General features: G+C 36.4%; 1 protein-coding gene across 1 annotated transcript in view; it reads right to left on the reverse strand.

Annotated features, from left to right (window-relative positions):
• The window catches only part of CNGB3 (cyclic nucleotide gated channel subunit beta 3), a 65109-nt gene extending 45742 nt beyond the window's left edge, over positions 1-19367 (reverse strand). The window contains 3 exon segments of the mRNA XM_058831145.1: positions 7057-7168; positions 16807-16882; positions 19260-19367. Coding sequence (XP_058687128.1) covers positions 7057-7168; positions 16807-16882; positions 19260-19367 — 296 coding nt within the window.
• Between the last annotated feature and the right edge of the window lie 466 nt (positions 19368-19833).

Consider the following 19833-nt stretch of genomic DNA (forward strand, 5'->3'; position numbering starts at 1 on the left):
CCCTGCAGACACTGCTCATCACACTTCTCCTGAGTATCCTTTACCCAGGGTTCTGAATAAAAACGGGCTGCCAGATGTGTTTGACTTCTCATCTGACCCTCATATCTCTCCTGTCACTGTTTCCTCTCTTCCTCTCTTGGGCTGTACAGGATGGGATGTTTTCATCCTAAATTGCTAAGGTTTGGAAAAAGAGTAAATAACTGGGGACAGGGTGTTTTAATAAAATATGTTGGACGAGATTAAACATAGGCATGAGTACTTACACTTGTCAGGAAGTAATAATCAGTTTCCTTTACTAAATGATAAGCATTATGTCTTATACCTCTTAGATTTGTCAAGAAAGGCCCTGATATATTTACAAATATTTGGTAAAAATGTGATTTAAATACAAGTGCAATTTAAATATAAAGTTTTATATTACACGTAGTAATACACATTTTGTTCCTGTCACAATGCTCATTGTTTTGCTTTTTTCTCTGAAAATGACTCAACATATAATAGCAGGGATAATATTCTGAATAAATTCTAATTTTTCCATTTACAAAAAAATATTTGAATATCTTACTTTGAAAAATATTAAGTGAATGGGGGATTTACACGAAATGCACAGAAATTGCTTTTAATCAAAGAAATCAATCAGCGGTAAATTAAGACAAACTATACCCATCCTTTGTTACATATTCCAAAAATCCCAATTTCTTCCATTGATATGGTTAACAATAAATATATATTAATATTATGAGTATATGATTTGAAATAATGCAAGGGTAAAAAACCCCAGCATTTCAGTCTGTATAATGACATTCCTATCCTTTCCTCGCTTCATTTATTCTTCAATGGAAAACTTCTGAATCTTCTACTTTTTAATTTCAGGCTACCTACTTGATTGCCATGCAGAGTGAGTGAAATTAAATAGCAAGGGTAACTGCATCCTGCAGATAGAATTTAAAGGCTCTGGGAAAATGCATTTCAGCAAAGATTACAGCAAGTTTAATCCATTTTGGTACAGACAGCACACCATCACCTTTCTATTTAATTTGTAGGTTCTCAATGTAGTAATTTCAGAAACTGATGTCCAAGAAGTAAAGTGACAGGCTCTGCAAAAGAAAAAAGGCCTAAGCAGAGGGAATATAAGTGCTAAGAAAAGTATTTTTCTTTATAACACATTAATGTCTTTTCAGTCAGGTGTAATAAATATACTAGATGCGTTACATCTGTTTACAATTTCAAGTACTGCAGTGATTAGCTGGAGACAACTAAGGAAATGTATTAACTCTCCATAAAATGCACTCGTGACTGTGTTTAAACTGGGATTTTTTGTAAGGCCCAGCATTGGCCTTGTTTTACCTCATCTAAATTTGATTGGAGTTTATTGCCAGGAGCATCATTTTCGTACATCCCTGGCGTTCCTACAGTAATCAAGGATTTCTAGAGACTCTGCAGAGGGTTGATACTGGGTCTGTTTCACTGATGTGCTGAGATTCTGTACTTGTGATAGGACATAGTTTCTCTAAGGTGCATCTGCTTGGTGAATTGATGGAACTAGTGGATGGCAAGCACTAATAAGTACGGTAATTTTCCTGTTCGAGGTTATTGAGGTAAATGAAGTGCATTACTCACTAAGAACATGCTACCAGCAGGAGTTCTCTTTATTAACCTGGCTATGCACCACATAGCAAATTGCCTCTTAATCTTTGTTTTGTTTTCTTTTCTTGCTATTAGCCAAATTAAAGAGGAAAAAAAAAAATCTTTATAGAAGGACTGGTAGAGTCTATTAAGTAATAGGATGTGGCTATGAGAAAGGCAAACCACAAGCATGAAGTTCAGTTTGCCTGAACCAGTCATGGTCATATGGAAGTTTGCAGCACTGGAGTTCACTTTTCTTTGGAAATGTTGAAAGCTGTGTTTCTGCACTGGAAAAAGCAGAATCAGGCAAGTATGCTTTCTGTGTGGGAATGTTATTTTTTCTTATAAATTTAATATTTTATTTAAATTTATTTAATGTATTTTATATTGTATTTTTATTTTTTATTTGTAATAGCTAGATTCTGAAGGTGGCATATCAGATAAAATGTTTTGTTCTTCTCTAAACATAACTGAGAATGCAGTGTAATCTAAAAGATAAAATCTAAAAGCACAGAAAGTCCCAGGTACTTACTGCAATTTTTTCCTTTCTGTGGTCTTGAACATTTAGCCTTCAAATATGGATTATTATTTTATGCAGTACTTTGCACAGAGGGGTTCATGATCTTTGACTGGGGTTTCAGTGTACTGCCTTAGTATAAATAGTACATTGTAATCTCTTTGATAATCTGGGAAGATGAAATACTCTTATAAATTCAACAGGGCTTAAAGGCTTTTAAAAGACACAGAGGTCGTAAAAGCTCTTTGTGCTCCTTCATTTTCTCTGCTCTCTATTGTCAGATGCTTTGTTTAGCTTCTTCCATACGCTGTCTTTTCTGACTTGATGCAACTTCTTTGTCTCATACCTTGAAGCTTTGTGCTAGTTTCTTGTTAATAAGACTCCCTGTCTTCTATTAGAGTGCAAATGAGTTGCTCAGTGCTCTTCTGCTCCCTTATTTCTTGCTGTGAAGAGACAGGGTAGTCTTAGCCCACCCTTCCAGAGCTTATTATTGCTCAGCAAAGAGCTATTAATGAAAATTACCTGTTGCTCTATTACATTATCGATAGAGGGGAGAAAAAAATATATTGCCAGGCAGAGCCAATTTGTGTGCAATTCTATCCAAGTCATTAGGAAGCAGATAATAAATGTTTCAGTCACTAAGCCATAATTCAGTGCTTGCTACATCCTCCATTCTTGTGGGTTTCTTCTTTCAGTGTTCAGGTGGCTGAGACCAGAGCTGTGTGTCTCTACTCGCTATTGATGTCCGTCACCATGTACTGGAGTGTTTTAAAAATGAGGATGTGCTGAGAGGGAAAGGCAGATTGTTGTTTGTTTGTTTGTTTGTTTTGTGGACAAATAATTTCTATGGGAACTTTTTAGGAGCAAATGCAGTATTTGTCAAAATTGTCATTCACTTAGCAAGCAAAAAAATAAATTGCTCTTTAACAGGAAATGAAAAAATGAGCTGTTCCAAAAAGTAAAATTGTCTTCCTTCCCTCTTCCTTATTCTATGTATCTGGGCCTGCACAGATGCATTTTAAAAAGTTAAATGTCACAATAAAAGCAGATAAGGTGAAAACTTTTCTATTAATGTTTCCATGGAAGTTGATGAGTTCTGGATATATATGATTGTGAAAAAATATATATCCATTAACCTTATTTCATTAAGTATATTGTTCAGAGTTAATGGCCATACGTATGATTTCTTGCAAGTCAGGTTACTTTTGATTAAACTTTGACTCTTGAAAGATAATTAGCATAGGAGAATAATCTACATAAATTAATTGCATTGGGACTCCCAGTGGAACTTCCACCCACACTCTATGCCCATGGGTCTTCGTTTTCCACTTCAGGTCAGGCCTTGGCCACTGCCTGAGCTATGTCTAGGTGTGTCTACCTCCCGTTCTGTCTCTGGTCCTGTCTCCTAGACACACTCTGGACCTCTCTTGCAGCCTTGTCTCCAGCCCTGTCACTGACCCTGACTGGATTCCCTGGATGGACACTAAACCTGGTCCACCACTTTGCATTGTTGCTGGAGTCTGTTGCTTGGATCTTGCTCTGCTTGCCAAAGTCTGAAATTCCAGGTAAGAAAATTCTACCACTATTTTGCCAATCTTGATTTCCATAACAATATCACAGAGATATTGTTATCATATTGATATCATAGAATTTTTTGATTTCCAAGAGATCTTTAAAGATCATTTAGTCAGTGCCATTTGGGCAGAGACATTGTCCACTAGATCAAGTTGCACAGAGCCATGTCAGGTCCAATCTGACCTTGAACAACTTCTCTGACAAACCAGTGTCTCACCACTCCCTTCACAAAACAATTTCATCCTCATATCTAGTCTAAATCTGCCCTCTTTAAAATCATTACTCCTTGTAGAATTGCAAGAACAATCACAATTCTCTCAGCCTTTCCTCTCTGATTATTTTTGTGGCTCTCTCTAGACCAGGTCCATATCTTGTGCTGAGGACTCCAGAGCTGGATGCAGCACTTCTGGTAGAATCTCAGCAGGGTGGAGTAGACAAGGGTGAATCACCTCCCTTGACATGCTGGCCACATTTTTTTTGATGCAGCCCAGGATACAGGTGGATCTTGACTTCTGAGTACACAATGCCATCCCATGGCTAATTTTTCATTTGCCAGTATACCTCCAAGTCCTTCTCTGCAGGTTTGCTCTCAATCTGTTCATCATGCAGGCTGTACAGATACTGGTGGTTAGGGTGACCCATGTGCAGGACATTGCACTTGGTCCTTTTGAACTCCATGAGGTTTGTACCACCTCTCACACCTGTCAAGATCCCTCTGGATGACATCCATTCCCTCTGGTTTGTAGGCTGCACCACACAGCTTGGTGTTGCCCAAGGGGTAGCACTCATTACTGATCTTTGTTTGAGCACTATCCAAATATGAATTAAACAGTGACAAAAGAGAAAACTCCTGGACATTGGGACTCTTAGTTGACTATCCTGACTGTCTTACCAGGCTAGACAGTGGTTTGAGCATGTTTCATTTACTGCTACTTTTGTAGATCACATGTATCTATTTGACTCAAATTCTCAGTTTTTCTCAACCTGATAAAGGCAGTTCACTTCCCGAAAAATATTCTAGTTAGCAAATTTGAACACATAGACTCAATAGGGCAGTAATCTTGATCAGAAGCAGTGTCTAGACTGCCATGAACCTGAAGAAACAATGAATTAAATTCTCTAAAATGTACTTTTTAAAATAATTCTCCCTTCAGCTCTGACAGTCAAAAAAATCTAGTTAGTCTTCATGCCAGTACAATGACACCAATGCCATGACTTCCAGACCCTATTGCAGAATTTAGTGGCTAACTAAAGCAGTAGAATTTACCAAATATTTACTGTATTTTTAGAAGCTTTTGCTCAAATCAGACTGGCTAGGTATATCTGGATAGATACTTCTGAGTCAGAACACCTCTGAGAAAGCAATGTTTAACGTAAATGTTTTTAATTTCCTTTTAAAAGACAGATTTTGTTTCTACTAATAAGCAACATACCCTTTTGTTTCATAAGCACATAGCAATTATGTTAACCATGGTTACAAGATTTACAAGTGGAACTGTAAGCATTGAATAACATATTATATGGTAAAAAAAAAAAAGGACATTCTCATCTAAGTTTTAATTCTTGACCTAGTGGTTCACATTGAAGTGACTAAGTTATTTATAACTTTTCCATTCTTTCTAGTCAGAGTTATTTTTAATTGCATCTATTATTTTATTGAGGCACGTGCAGTAGCATTTTGCTTGATTAATTCCAGGCACAAAGTTTGTCTTAGTAAAGGGGAGGAAACAGGTAATCATCTCTATAAATTAACTCCATGTCAGGGAAAAACTTTTTCTTTGTTTCATTGGAATAATCAAAACAATAGAAAGCAAAGACAAGCAGGAGAAGTTTCCACCCTGTTTTGTATTGAGTGTACGTGTTTTTCTCCACTCAAAGTGATCTCAAAAGGCAGAAACTTCATGATGCATAAAAACAGGCCATGTGAGAGTAAAGACTTGGAGCTGACTGTCTAGATAACAGCTTGGTGTAAAAGAATCTGAGGGTCTTGGTGGACAACAAATTGAACACAAATCCACAGCATGTTCTTGCAGCAATGAAGTCTAACTACATACTCTGATTTAGAAAGAGCGCCAGAGGTACGGAGCAAGAGGATGAGAGGCAAAAGAAGAAAGTTAAAGCAAAGGAAAATTTAATTACATTTAATTTTCATAATAAAGGTGGCCAAAGGTGGGCCAGATTGCCCAGAGAAACTATGGAACCTCCATGACAGAGGCATCAGGTGAACATTCAGCAAATCTGCAGATGACACCAAGCTGGGTGGTGTCATCTGCAGGCCTAAAGGAGAGCCAAAAGCATGATCAGAAGTCTGGAGCACCTATCCTATGAGGAAAGGCTGAGAGAGTTGAGGTTTTTCAGCCTGGGGAAGAGAAGGCTTCTGGAGACCTCATTGGTAGCCTTTTAGTATTTAAAAGGGCCCTGTGAGAAAGATGTGAGCAAACATTTTAGCAGGGGTTGTGACATGGCAAGGTTTAATGGTTTTAAATTTAGAGATGGTAGATTTAGATTAAATATAAGGAAAAAATTTTTTACAATGTGAGTGGTGGGACACTGGCACCTGTTACCAGAGGTGTTGGATGCCTCATCCCTGGAAACATTCAAGTTCAGCTGGGATGGGGCTTTGAGCAACCTAATCCATTTATAGCTGTCCCTGCTCATTGCAGAGGGGTTGGACTTGATGATCTTTAAATCTGGTCCCTTCCAATCCAAAGAATTCTATGGTTCCATGAAACTATGAATCTCTGCTTCTGAAATTACTGTTGACTATTCCAAGTTTATTTTCTTCTAGGCTTCATATGTATTTCTGTTTTCACAAAACAGTTACTGCAGCTTTTTACAAAGGTTCATTGATCCTAGATTTTCCCCTGAAGGAATACTACTGCTTCATTTATTTGTCTTTTCTCAGGCAGAGATAGTACTAATCTTCTTACTGTAGAGCCTAATGCTGATTTAATGGTATAACTAAAAAAAAAAGTAAATAAAAAGTATAGGGTAAAAAGTTTCAAGTCAGAATGATGTGACAAACATTCTAGGTTTGGGGCAGAATTCTGAGATTTTCTTTTTTGCTAAGATATAGTCATAATTCAGCATCAGCACTGCTAAAATTAGCATATAACTGTAGTTGAGAAAATTCTTTTCCTCATTCCAGCAATTTAGGATGATACACATAACAATCAAAAGCACATAATAAATGAATGCCTCATATATATGCTCATATAAATTGAAATAAACTTCATTAGATCCTTAGAAGAGGGACTTTTAAAGAACTGAAATATGGCACACAGAAATGTTAAGTCAGGATATCAGGTAGAATCTTCACATTTTTTTAATTTACTCACTTAATATTCTCTTTCCCATCTTTGAGTTCATGCTCTTCCTGTTGAGTTGTCTTAGCTGGTTCAGTTGAGTTTTCAGGTTTTGAAGGCTCAGGTGCTTTTGCTGATTCTGTATCTAGAAAAAAGGTTTTAAATTTTGAAAATTAATTTTTAAAGAATTATAATAATACTTTTGAAGGAATCACAGCCTGTCTGACGTTATTTCTTCAGTAGATACATACAAAAAAAAACAGCTTCTGGGACATGACTTTGAACAGTATCCTGCATAAATCTATTTCAGTGCCAACTGTACACACCATGTTTATGATAAGTACACATTTTCAAATATGTAATTTACTCTTAGTTTTTAACTAGATTCATCAGTAGCCAGCTCAACAATGGTCAATTCAGAGCTCTTCCTTATTTATGAGGGACAAGAAGTCATCCAGAAAGGTAGAGAACAGATACATCTGTCCAGATATCCCTTGTGAAATAAAGAAAGAAAAATGAAAAATAGCTAATTTTATTATGAAAAGAAATGCTAATAAAATTATCTGTACTTCAGTGTTTGAACTGCATCTAAGATGTTGCTTCAGCTGCCAGAACAGTACTGTTCATTTTTGAGTAAATTATGACTGAAATACACCATTAAGGATGTATGTTGTACTTTGTCTAGCATATTTCTTAATTTCTGTTACTAGCAGCTTTTTGAAAGTCATCTAAGTAGGAAGTCTGAAGAGTTTGAAGCAAATGGCATGACCTCTTGCCATTTAAGTGGCCTTAAGCAATGCTTTCTTATAATTAGTCCCATATTTTTTTTTTCAAACTTTCACATTGAAAAATAATTTGATAGCTCTCATCAGTCTGACACTTTGCATAATGGAGGAACAAGCTCAGCCTTCACAAATACCTTAATATGATAGAGGAAATAGCTTGACAGCAAAGCATGACAGCAAATAAATCAGAAGCCTGTTGTATGTGCTGTATTTTGAGACAGCTCAAAGAAAATCAAACCTTGACTATTTTAGATGGATAGTGTAAAATTGCTTTTCTGATAGTTAAACTCTGTATTTAGAGAGTCATTCCTTTAAAAGGAGTTAAAAATTCCAGCACTGGTTGCAGTTTATGCTCCCTTTTGAATTCATGGTTTGTAGTATCCCAGTTCTCCCTGCCTTGACTCCACAATCCAAAAAACCAAGTACTCAATGAAGAGTGACAGCAAAGCTAATCTCAGCATTTCTGTAATCATCTCGTTTTGGGAATTTTCTTTGTTATAGTAGTTAGTCCTAGCTCTATCTATACTAACATGGGACACAATCTGATATGAACAATTAGAGCAGTGAAATGGTGCTGAAAGCATGGCATTGAATTGTTATCTGTCAGATATAAATATCCAGCATATCTGGCAGATAAATTTCAAATGAGGTGTATTGAGATCCACTGAAATTAGTGACACTCAGCATCTTGAGTAAAGTAGTTTGACTTGTGGAGTTATTCTCCTGGTTTGGTTTTATTCTAAAGGAATCCAATAATGAGTTCCTAAAGGGTTTTGGTTTTTTTTGGTGGGAAAAAAAAAGAGAAAATCAGGGGACAATCAAGAGAGTTTTGTTAGAACGGCATTCTTCATTGAAACAAAATACCAGTGTAGTCACACTGTTTAGCGCAACAGGCTCCTGGATAAGACAATCCATCTGTGGAATGACATGTATGAGAAGCAAAAAGCACCAAGTAAAAAATATATGGTGCTTGCACATTAACGCTCCAGTGCAGAAGATAATAACTTCTAAGTTTGATAGATATTCTCAAAGTATTCAGTCTGATGTCTGAATCCATAATGATCATTAAATGCTGACTGCATCCAGACTGAAGGAAAACCTTCCAATCCCACGAATATTCCAAATTTTCACATATGAGGATTCATAAATTTCTAGCAGGGATTATTTGTGTTCATATTAGGATATCAGGGTCTAGCACCACTACTAGTTGTGTGTCAAATTTTAGTTTTCTCTTTCTGTGTGAAATTGAGAGGTCTATCTGCATAGTCACATTCCAAAAAAAACCAAACCCGTTGCTCTTCACTTGAATCTAGCTTGTAGTCTTCTAACTTATGAAACCAGCCCAAAAGAAATTCCCTTAAGAACAGTGTGGCAGTCATTTAAGGGAAAATTTAGAATACAACTGTTGGTTTCCAGAATAAATAATGATCCATTGGGTAGGTGGTGGGCTTGCAGGACAGCTTTGCATAACTTTGGTCAAGGTGGTAAAATCATGAGTGAGAAAAAAGGCAAAATCATGCCAAGGCACCAACAATGAATGCAATTTTCAAAACATACAGATCCATGCTTACTCAACAAAATAAAGTGTTTGAGTTTCTCTGAATTATTTGCATTCTCATTGTACTGGCATATAGGTGGATGAAGTTCCCAATGCATTAGTAGTGGGAGCTGAGGAATGCAGTCCACTGGTGTCTACACATTCTAGGTACTTGGCCTTCCCATAAGGATAATATATTTTAAAACTGTCTTGGGATAAGTTTGATTGATTTAAGATTGAAGGGGAAAGTGACAGTTGTGGAAGTATTATTTTGTGGGAAAAACGTTGCTTAATGGCATCCCTCCAAATAAATCTGATTAAATTTAGAGGTCTACTGAAATCATACCAGTGATCTGCCTAGGACCCCAAGGAGCAAGGAACAAGATGCAATTTATTAAACCTATTGTTTACCTCTCTCAGATAAATTTTTAGATATTAAGATATGAATAAATGTCAGCAGCTGGATAGTAGCACTCTGAGTGCAGAACAGAAAAAGTGCTTTTGCTTTGCTATACTTCAGGAAGGGAAGAATTTCTTTCCTAGAATTCCCAGCCAGCTCCATTGCCTTCCCTACCAATCTGACCAGTATCACATCTATGCTTCCCCTCCCATCTCTACTGGTTGGATGTATGTAAAAGTAGAACTTGTCATGGCTAGCAGTTACTAATAGAAAAATAAAGTTTTCTGGGCTTCTTCTTTTGTCTGTTCAAAAGCACATTTTAGTTCAACTTAATCATCAGCTGACATAATTTTATTTAATTTTGAATCCACAATATATTGTTTTACAGGGTGATTCATAAAACATTGACTCACATTTATCTTCTTTTTCTTTGGTGGCAGCAATATTTCCATCAGAACACCCATGCATAATGTCTATTTTATATTAATTAAATATATATGGTCAAATACTTCTTTCTACTGCTAACTTAGTGACTTTTACAAAAATGTTATTTTAAAATACACTGATATTTAAAAACTACTATATGATTGTGCAATTAGTGTAGTACTAATTATAGAGCTGCTATGTATGTAATACAGTTGTAAATGTTACCACTCATTTCTGATGTTTATTACCAGGATTAATGTAAGCAAAGTTGATTTAAAGAACATTTTTTATGTTGTTCTTTTTGTTCCTTCAGTAATGAAAAATAATCCTGCAAATCTGATTGGCCTGAACTATCTTGACCTGTTTTCCAGTACTTGGCAGAAACACAGAAGAGAATTAGTCATGGTAGACAAAAAGACAAAGATAAAGGAATACTTCATATTTCTTCTGCTGAATACATGATTGGTTGCTTGAAAACTTTGTGTAGCTTGATGTTTGTGCTCTGTGTTGGTTTCAGCTGGGGTAGAATTAATTTTCTTTACAGTGGCTGGTGCTGGGGCCATGTTTGGACATGTGCTGAACAGGGTTGATAACATTGAGATATTTATGTTATTGCTGAGCAGGGCTTAGGCCTTTCCTGCTGTTTATACTGCCGTGCTGGAGAGGAGACTGGGGCTGGGAAAGACACAGCTGATCCAAACTCACCAAAGGCATATTCCAGGCCATATGACACTTTTCAAACTGCTCAGTAAATGAAGTGAGGGAAAGAAGTAGGATGGAAGTTTGGAGTGAATGGTATCTATCTACCCAAGTTTCACAGGATTAGAACCCTGCTTTCCTGGACATGGCTGAACACTCACCTGTCAATGGGAAGTGAATTAACTCCTTGTTTTGCTGTTCTTGTGTGCATGGGTTTTGCCTTCCCTAAAAAACTGATGAAATGTCCCAACCCACAAGTTTTATAGCTTTTACTCTTCCAATTCTCTCCCCAATTCTGCCAGTTGGGGAGTTAGTAAGAGTCTGTGTAGGGCTTGGTTGCTGGCTGGGGCTAAACTACAACATGATTACATGATGAAATTAATTTAGTCAATATACAAACAGCAGTGGCAATTTCAATGGTTCATGGAAACACTTGAGGGTAGACAGCATTGTTTGAAACAGGAAACATTTTATAAAGACATGGGTAGAGTCTGCTAGTAGGAGGAAGAGTGACTAATGTTTGAGTAATTTGTTCTTTCTAGAAGTGATGTATCTGCCTTAGAAACATAATTTTAAGCCCTTAAAATCAGTGATTTTTTTGGGACATTTCCTCTTTTTGCAAAGTGTTAAATATTTCAAAATATGCTAGAAGTCTCAAATTGTCTTTTAATTGACATTGCCAGCAAAGTAACAGAGATCAGGTTTTCTTGAATAGCTGGAGTAAATTTTGCATTTGGAGAAATTGAATGGGAATAAGAGACCCAGTCTAAAACTCCCTGTGATACTTCTGACATAGTTAGCCACTTGCCTGATTGTCTTTGCCTCACAGAGATGTTCTTGAGCAATCCAAAATATCTGAAAATGACTATAGGTTCACAAAGATCTCAAGAAAAAAAAAAAAAACAAACCAAGAAACCTATGGACAGAAAAGACTTCAGCTCTGAAATTACAAAATGCACACCTTTGTGAATTTAAAAGCAATGTTTTTTGAACAAATGATATGTGCAGGGAAAAAAAGGTCCAGAAATCAGCAGAAGTGAAATAAAATAATCAGCAAGTAGGTCCATCATAACTCAACCTGCAACTTCAGTGTATAACAAAAGTATTATTTATTTTCTATAAAGAAAGAAAGATTGTATGAAGTTGAGTTTATTTTCCTAGCATTTAGACCTGTCACTCATGTGAAAAATGAAGATCTGGGAGGAATTAAAAGACTTCACATCAGCAGGAGTGGAAGCAAGCTGATTAAACATATTCAAGTCCTTGGTAATCTTTAAAAAAAACGTTTTATGGGAATAATAGCTGCCTGTTTTCTGGGTGCCAGTGACGAGCATAAAGGATAAGGCAACAAGGAATAAGATTATTTCAAAGTTGCTTTGGATTGGCAGGTTTAGTTCATTGGGCTGCAGCTTATAAAATCACATACTTCATTTGTATTTTTTGAAATAAAACCCACTTATTTAACTCTGGATTTCCTGGTGCTAAGGGACAGGCTTTGTAAAGCCACTTTAGAACAACTTAAGAGTCAAATTCATAACAGGCCAAACAGAGGTTTTTAGCTGCAAAATTTCTCATTTAATTCAAATCACCCTTCTCAGAGGTTTAACTCAGTTGTAGTCCATGCAGAGTTAGTTGGTACCTAACTAACCAGAATTAGCCAAGGTTTTACAGCATAGGATTTTGGTACCCTCAATAAATACATCTGCTTTATTTCTATTTCCAGGAAGAGAGAGCAACCGTATTCTGTATAACAGCTAGTGATCAAGACTCTTCTCTGAGAAGAGAAGATCTTGGCTATGGGCCTCATTTATCTGCAATAGGGTCAAATACTTGTTGGGAGGATTTTTTTCCCGCCTTTTTAAATTATTTAACAATTGTCATATAAATACATACTGAAATAAAAGTCCTTCATTCCTCCTGCATGGTTACTCTTTTGATTAACTTCTAGGCTTATTCCATGATGCATGTTTAGGTGAGTTACATGCGCCATGTCACATTCTGACTTCTTGGATTCCACAGGGTTGTCGCTCTATTAGGAACGGCTGGGAAGAGATGACACAGACTCTCTAGGAGTTACTCAGGAGTAACTAGTTTAATTAACTAGTTACTAGGAGTAACTAATTTCTCCTAGTTTATTACCTCAGCTCTATTTTATAGACTGATACGTAGAAAGTACAGAAAGGAAACTCTTATTGGTTAGCAAATTACTACATTACCATCATTGGTCAGTGGGGCACACTACCCCCTGACTTTCTCCTGCAAAGAAAACAAGGGACAGACAAACAGCACCTGGCAAGGCTGTTTTCTGTCTCTGAGGATTGTTTTGAATCCTCCTTAAAACTTCCCAGGCCACTTTCTCAGGCTGGACTTGAGAAAGCTATGTGGCCTGCAATTTCTACAGGCTCTCTGCTGCCTGCTCCAGAGCTAGCATCCACACAGGGTTTTGCATTGTTTTCTGCATGATGGCCCAGAGGCTGGCAAGGCCAGGGAACCTCCTCCCACACCTCTCTAGGTTTTACACAGGTAGATAGGCAGCTCTACAGGAGTGTGAGAGTTGGGTTTGAATTCTTATTATGCAAGAGGCGAGGTGTAACAGGTAGGCTAATATATGAAAGGGAGCATCTATCAACGCTTCTGATTTTACTTTTTTTCTTAGTGGAAGAGTGACTGTTTCTCAAGTACCTGAACAGAAGAGGGTCTGGAGAGGATTGAAATTCCTTTTGAGCAGCCCTTCCTCTGCAGTGCTGCACTGCTTACTTGAGATACTTTCTTATCTCAAGTAAGTAATTTCAAAGTAAGTAAATTCAAGTAATTTCTTATTCTTATAGTAAGCCTATATGAAAACATATAGGCTCTGAAGATACTGAATATCACTGAAGATTAACATGGTAATCTCCCAGAAGGGAGGTCCTGTCTATTTTATGATCCAGAGGTGCAATTGCAGCATGTGTAGAAATACCTATGATGGTTTTATTTTAGCTTTCTCACTCAAGTCCTACCAAGAACAAAGCAATGTCAATATGCACTTTAGTAAAAGCTGAATAAATGTGACTGTGATTCTGGAAAACGTATTTGAGACACTTGTTTCAAGCGACACTTGTCTCTACTAAATAACTTTGTGATTTAGTAGAAGATCAAAACCCAGAATATTGGAAGCGGATTAATTTCTAGTGTGGGAAAAATCTAAAGATGAGGACAGACTTTAAAAAAAAATACTAAAATGTAATTGGAAAGAATCAAACTGGAATTATCTGTCAGGAGGATGAAAGAAATTATAAACCAGAGAATGATAATGCAGTCACCAGCTAGCAGGTGGAGGCTGGATGTGTCCTTCTAAAGAGCACAACCACCAACAGAGCTATTGAACAGCAGTGGGTAAAACAAGGGAAGCGTTTGTACAGCCAGTCAATTATGGGAGGTGATAAATATGCAAAGAAATTATAGCAATTGGATTCAATATCACAGAGAACCTGTAATTAGGTGAATCACACTTTGTTAAGAACACAAAAAAAATGCAGGGAATAAATTAAAAAAATTAATCCATTATGGAACAAACTGACTAAGCACAAAGAATTAATTACATAGTGAAGTAATTATGCAAAGCAAGCTAGTGAGAGAGAGGGCAACTGAAGAGGTGGAGATTGGGCAATGAGTAGCCAACAAAGAAGCCAAAAGTACCAGATGTTCTTGACTGACCTAAGTGGCCAAGTTTTAATCAAACAGGCTCCAATGTACTTCCTGCTGGATTATCATGTGTGCTGGAAACATTGTGCTGTTTTGTGACGTACATGGAGAAAGAGAGAAGGTAATGACTGGTTTTGGTCATGTGAAAAGAAGGGGGGTGAAGATAAGCTCCACTCAGTATGTTGATTTCTACTTAGCACGATGGGCTGCAAACTGATACTATGATTAAGGGTTTTACTGGTGTATTTTATTTTGATTATAACAGAGAAAGTAATGAAAGACCTTGGAAAGACTTTTCTCTAACACATTTGAAGTTCTCCATTTAGCTGATCTGCCTTAACTAATGTTGTTTGAGCCCTGGCTGTGCTTTTAATAATTCTCTCCAAATTTCTACATACAGCATAAAATGCTTTCTCTAGTCTCTCATCCTCTGCTTACCCATACAAATTCTCATTTTCTTCTTTCAGAAGATAACCACATGATTTTAGGTCTGACATAAGGTCACAGAATTTTGCAGATGTTTTACCTAGACCCTCCTGTGAACTGTTTTAGACCCACCTCCATTTTCTGTCCAGAGATAAAGAAGTTCCTTGTTTGGCTCAGATGACAGGGTCTTACATTCAGGGCAGTGAAATTCTTAAGCTTCTCTTTAGGTGTGGTCCCTGTGTAAATTTTCTGGCTTGTATAGCCATTGTTTAACTCATTAATACCCTCAGTGTCTTGCAGCTGTTTGAAAATGAAACTTGAAGTGCCTTCCAAAAAACTATGGATTTAATTAATTAATGCCCCCAAAAAACATGGAGCCTGTGATATTATAATTTCCTGAAGTAATTAATGGTGTAGTTGCTACTATACCAACACTTATATTTTAAAAGAAAGAAAAGTAGTTTAAAACTCCAAAATATATCTTAATGAGTTATACTGATTTGTAAAATTACATTACGTTTTTAATAGAAATAAAAATAATTTCTATTGTGGTAGTCTATTCTGTGATAGGATAGCATCTGTGACTTAGTTTCGCTAAAAAGTCTAATATAAAATTTGTTTTTTTCCATTGTTACTACAGTTAATTCATGTCATACTTTGTTTTCTCTTGATTTCATGCTACAGCCATTATATAACAGGATAATTGCATTAAATGGACTTTGTTTGAAATTTCATTATATGAGGAAAGAAATTATGATGCTTGCCATGATTGCACAAACACAAGTAAGGAATATGAAAGTTTCCTTATAATCTTTTTCCACTTGCTCCACTTTGCTTAGATGATTTTAATCACAGAAAGCTGAAGATTCCTCAGTCTTTGCTTTGCTGCTTCAGTGAAAGGAACATGAACTGTTCTCCTAAAGGAAAAGCATGAGGTGACAGGAAAACTGGACTCTGCATTTTTCTCCAGAGCTGGAGGATGGAAAAGGAAAAGGGCTGCACCATTCATGCTGTGAGGGAGTGAGGAGGGGATATGGCCCAGCAGCAGTTGTTGCTTCACCCATCCTGAGCCTTTATTTTGGCAGCAGGTGTAAGCAGTGAGGCTCTGGTATACACAAAATAAGCTTGGCTACTGGAGGTGAGGGAAGAGGGGGGCAGGATAGCCATGACCAGCTGCCTCTGTTTCCAGAAATCAGCTGCTTAGGCAAGAAATTACCTTGTTTTAGTGCCTTGAGTTCTATGTACACGGGAGTGTACCAGTCCTGAATAACTTCTGAATGGGGTGGCAAATATTTTCAGCAGCATTGCTTTGTGTTTGTTTGTTGTTTGTTTTGGTTTTTTTTTTTTTTTTTTTGGTTTGGAATGGCTGTTCAGTGAAATATTTGAATGTCAGGTAGTTTTAAGTCTGTCTTGTTTTTTCCCGTACATGTGAGAAGTATCACTTAAAGAACCATTAAAAATATGCTTTTTTCTTCTTAAGCTACTAAATACCTTTATTTTAACTTTTCTAAGAAGTCAAATTGCAGTAAGGAGAAATAGAGCTTCCTAAACTAACTGATCAGAGGGGGAAAGCTCATTTTGGTGGGGGACTGTGTGCTTGAAAGCTTGTTGCCTTTTGTTATTGTTGGATACTGTTCCTGTACTTGTATCAAATCATTGGCCTGGGATCAATGACGATTCAGAAATCTTAGTTTCTTCCACAAATATAAAGTAAGAGCTCCTGGCAGAGCACTAGGAAGAGCAAGAGTTTTATTTACAATCCTATAGACTATACATACACTGTGTCTCAATAGTCATTGAAAACTCATAAATAGCTTATTACTGACCTTGTTGCTTTGGTACAGGCTCTGCTTTATTGTTGGCCTCTGCTTTCTGTGGTTCATTTGTTGCTTTATTTTCATCCTTAAAAAAATACACAAGATTAGAAACCTTAGATTGTCATTGTTGAGAATAATAAGGGTGATTTGATGTCTGCAATGTTTTTGTAGGAATTTGATTAAGCTACCACACACTGACCATTGTTCCTGGGTGTTCTGCATGTTTCCAGATGGATTTGCCAAAGGACTTGTGATGGATATTGAAATTAAAAACTGATATCTTCACATCCTCGGTGCAAACCCAGTTTCTTAGCTTGGGGTTCTGCTGCTGCCTGTTGGCAGAGCTGACTTGTTCAGCTCTGCCTCTCACAAGCCACTGTGTATCTCTGAGTTAGACATGATCCTGCCTAAACCTTCTGTCGGGCCAGCACACCTGGTGTACTTTGAGCTGCCTTACCACAGCGACAGGTCTCAATCTCTACAACATACTGAGATGGTATCAACTTTCACTGCAAAAAATTAACTTCCTCCCACACTTGCTGGCTTAGATCCATTACCTAAATCTTGTGTGCCTGTACCTTGATTCATCTCAGTTTTAACAGAGTGGCCTTTGGAGGAAGGAGTGAGATGTGCATGGGGAGTCCTAGGCGTTCACAATCCTACATAACAGCATTGTACTAATCAAGCCCATGAGCATTTGCTGTCCCATATAGAATGAGTTTTCCTGCTGTGCAGCTTACTTATTAATAGGGAAAGATGATTGGTTGTATCAGCATATGGAAAAATTATTTGGCATCAGGAGGTTTCAGGTCTTTATGCACTTTTTATTTTTTCCTTTCCTAGGTCAGTGACCATTCTTCTGTTTGTGTTTCTGAGAATAAATTTGGGCTTGTTTTTTTTTCTATGAAAATATTTGTGTTTTCCTGTCTGTTTTTATTTGGAGAACCAGGCACAGAAATTCTAATATACATATGTATAGAGTACTTAATTATAAATTTTATATATATATTTATATGTATGTATATTCAAATTCCAATCAAAGTCTATGCATGCTCAAGGTTTTTGCATGATGTTTTGTTGTAAGGGTTGTTTTCTTTGTTTCAAGCTCTTTCCTGATACATAAATACATAAATTAGTGCATTAATTAGTATAGTAATAAGTTACCAGATATTATGTACTTCTCTTTATTCTTTACTCTTTAGATGGTATCTCCCTGCAGGCAGGAAATGTCTTCATTCTTAATCCATTATTGTACCTCCATTTTAGCAGTGTTTTGAAGAGTGTAGGCTGATGGTGATACAACCTGAAAGTTGAGCTGATGTACGATATTATTCTCTCCAAAAGAGTAATCCTTGTCCCCAGTGAAATCTAAATATATCTGTTTTGCTAGAGAGTTTTGCCAAGTGAGATATCAGCCTGCATAGAATTAACCTGTCAATATTCAGGAGCTTTCTTCTTTTAAAGCAGCATTTTATTGACACAAGAATACTGAACTGTGAAAGAAGCATGAACAATGCCTGTAGATCTGCAGTATATAAAGATTATTGAACATAGATATTTTTGCCAGTTTTTGTGGATGGCAGTATGGATACACCTGCTTACTTAAAATTATCTTTATAATGGAGGAATTTTGATTGTTTCAATAAGCGTGAATGATTAGTAGCTCAGGCTGATACTAAAGAACCCTTTTCACTTCCCTAATTATTTGCTGAAACCATGAATCATTGCCATTTTGTCTTGTAAAGTTCTAATAATGTCAAGCTGGAAAAAACAAACACTTTTTGGGAAATTATTGAGAAAAAATAAAAATTCAAAGGCAATGAGAGAAGGAGTACTTATCCTTTTGCTTCAGTTTAAAATATTTCATTTATTAAATAGAAAAGAATGAATTAACTTTTACAATGAAGAAATACTATATTAAAATAGAGACTGTAAACTAATACGACTCTATTTTTCCAAGAGGATTTACATTATCAAAATCAAGCTGAAAAAAAAGACCTCCTTAAAAAGCTACTAAATAACTTTGTCTTTCTAGTGGTTATCAGGAAGCAGGCTGATATATACCTGCATGACATTCTAATATTCAGAAAGGACACACTGACATTTCTTGCCGGAAGGAAACAAGATGCATAAAAATATATCATCATATGAAAAGCAGCAGTACCTGTATCTCTAATTCTCCATTTGCAATGTTGATCACGACCTCTCATAAGCCTGTACTATTTCAGGTTAGCCCTAGCTGAAAGCAGCTTTCAAAAGGAGAAAATTATATTTTCTCCATAAAGAAAAGATGGTAGGGTGTAGGAGAATAAAGACATTTATTTCTTTTTTATAAATAAAGATTGATAGCATATTCAGTAAATATATTTTGAATTCTAACCTTTGGCATTTACTTACATAAATACCTACTACAAACAAAAATATAGTATTAGCCAGTCTATAATAGACATGTAAAACCATACCTGGCCTGTTGATGCCTTTGGTGGTGGAGGGGCACCTTCATTCTTGCAATCTGTTATCTCAGGTGCTAATTTTGGTCTAGAAAATATTGATTTTAATTTTCTAAACATCTTGCCCCTTCAGCTGCCCTGAAGCTTCAATTAGTCTTTTACCATGAACAGGTTTATAGCACATGTTTTCTTGCCATCAGTAATCAAGCCAATTAGACAGTTAATCAGGTTTAGGTCTGATTAGTGCCTTAAAGAAATTTCTTGCACAGTCTACTTCAGTGACCTTTTTTTGGTCATCATTAGCCTCTTTTCTTTTTATCTTTTAGAATAAGTTATTTGTAAGTTATTTTTAGTCTTGACAGATGCATCATATACAGTTCCACTTTTCATGCAAAATGACAGAGGAGAGTGATTTTTTTCTTTTTAGGATAAACAAGTGTCTAATACTTTACATATTGGATATTAAGCATTTAATTCATGTTCAGAGACAAGGTTTTATGTTGTTAGCATATATGTAGTTTAACCAGGAAATGAAAATATTTTATTAATAAATAACCAAAAATACAATACCTGATGTCTCAAAAAG

This window comes from Poecile atricapillus, chromosome 2 (assembly GCF_030490865.1).
Source record: "Poecile atricapillus isolate bPoeAtr1 chromosome 2, bPoeAtr1.hap1, whole genome shotgun sequence".
NCBI lineage: Eukaryota > Metazoa > Chordata > Aves > Passeriformes > Paridae > Poecile > Poecile atricapillus.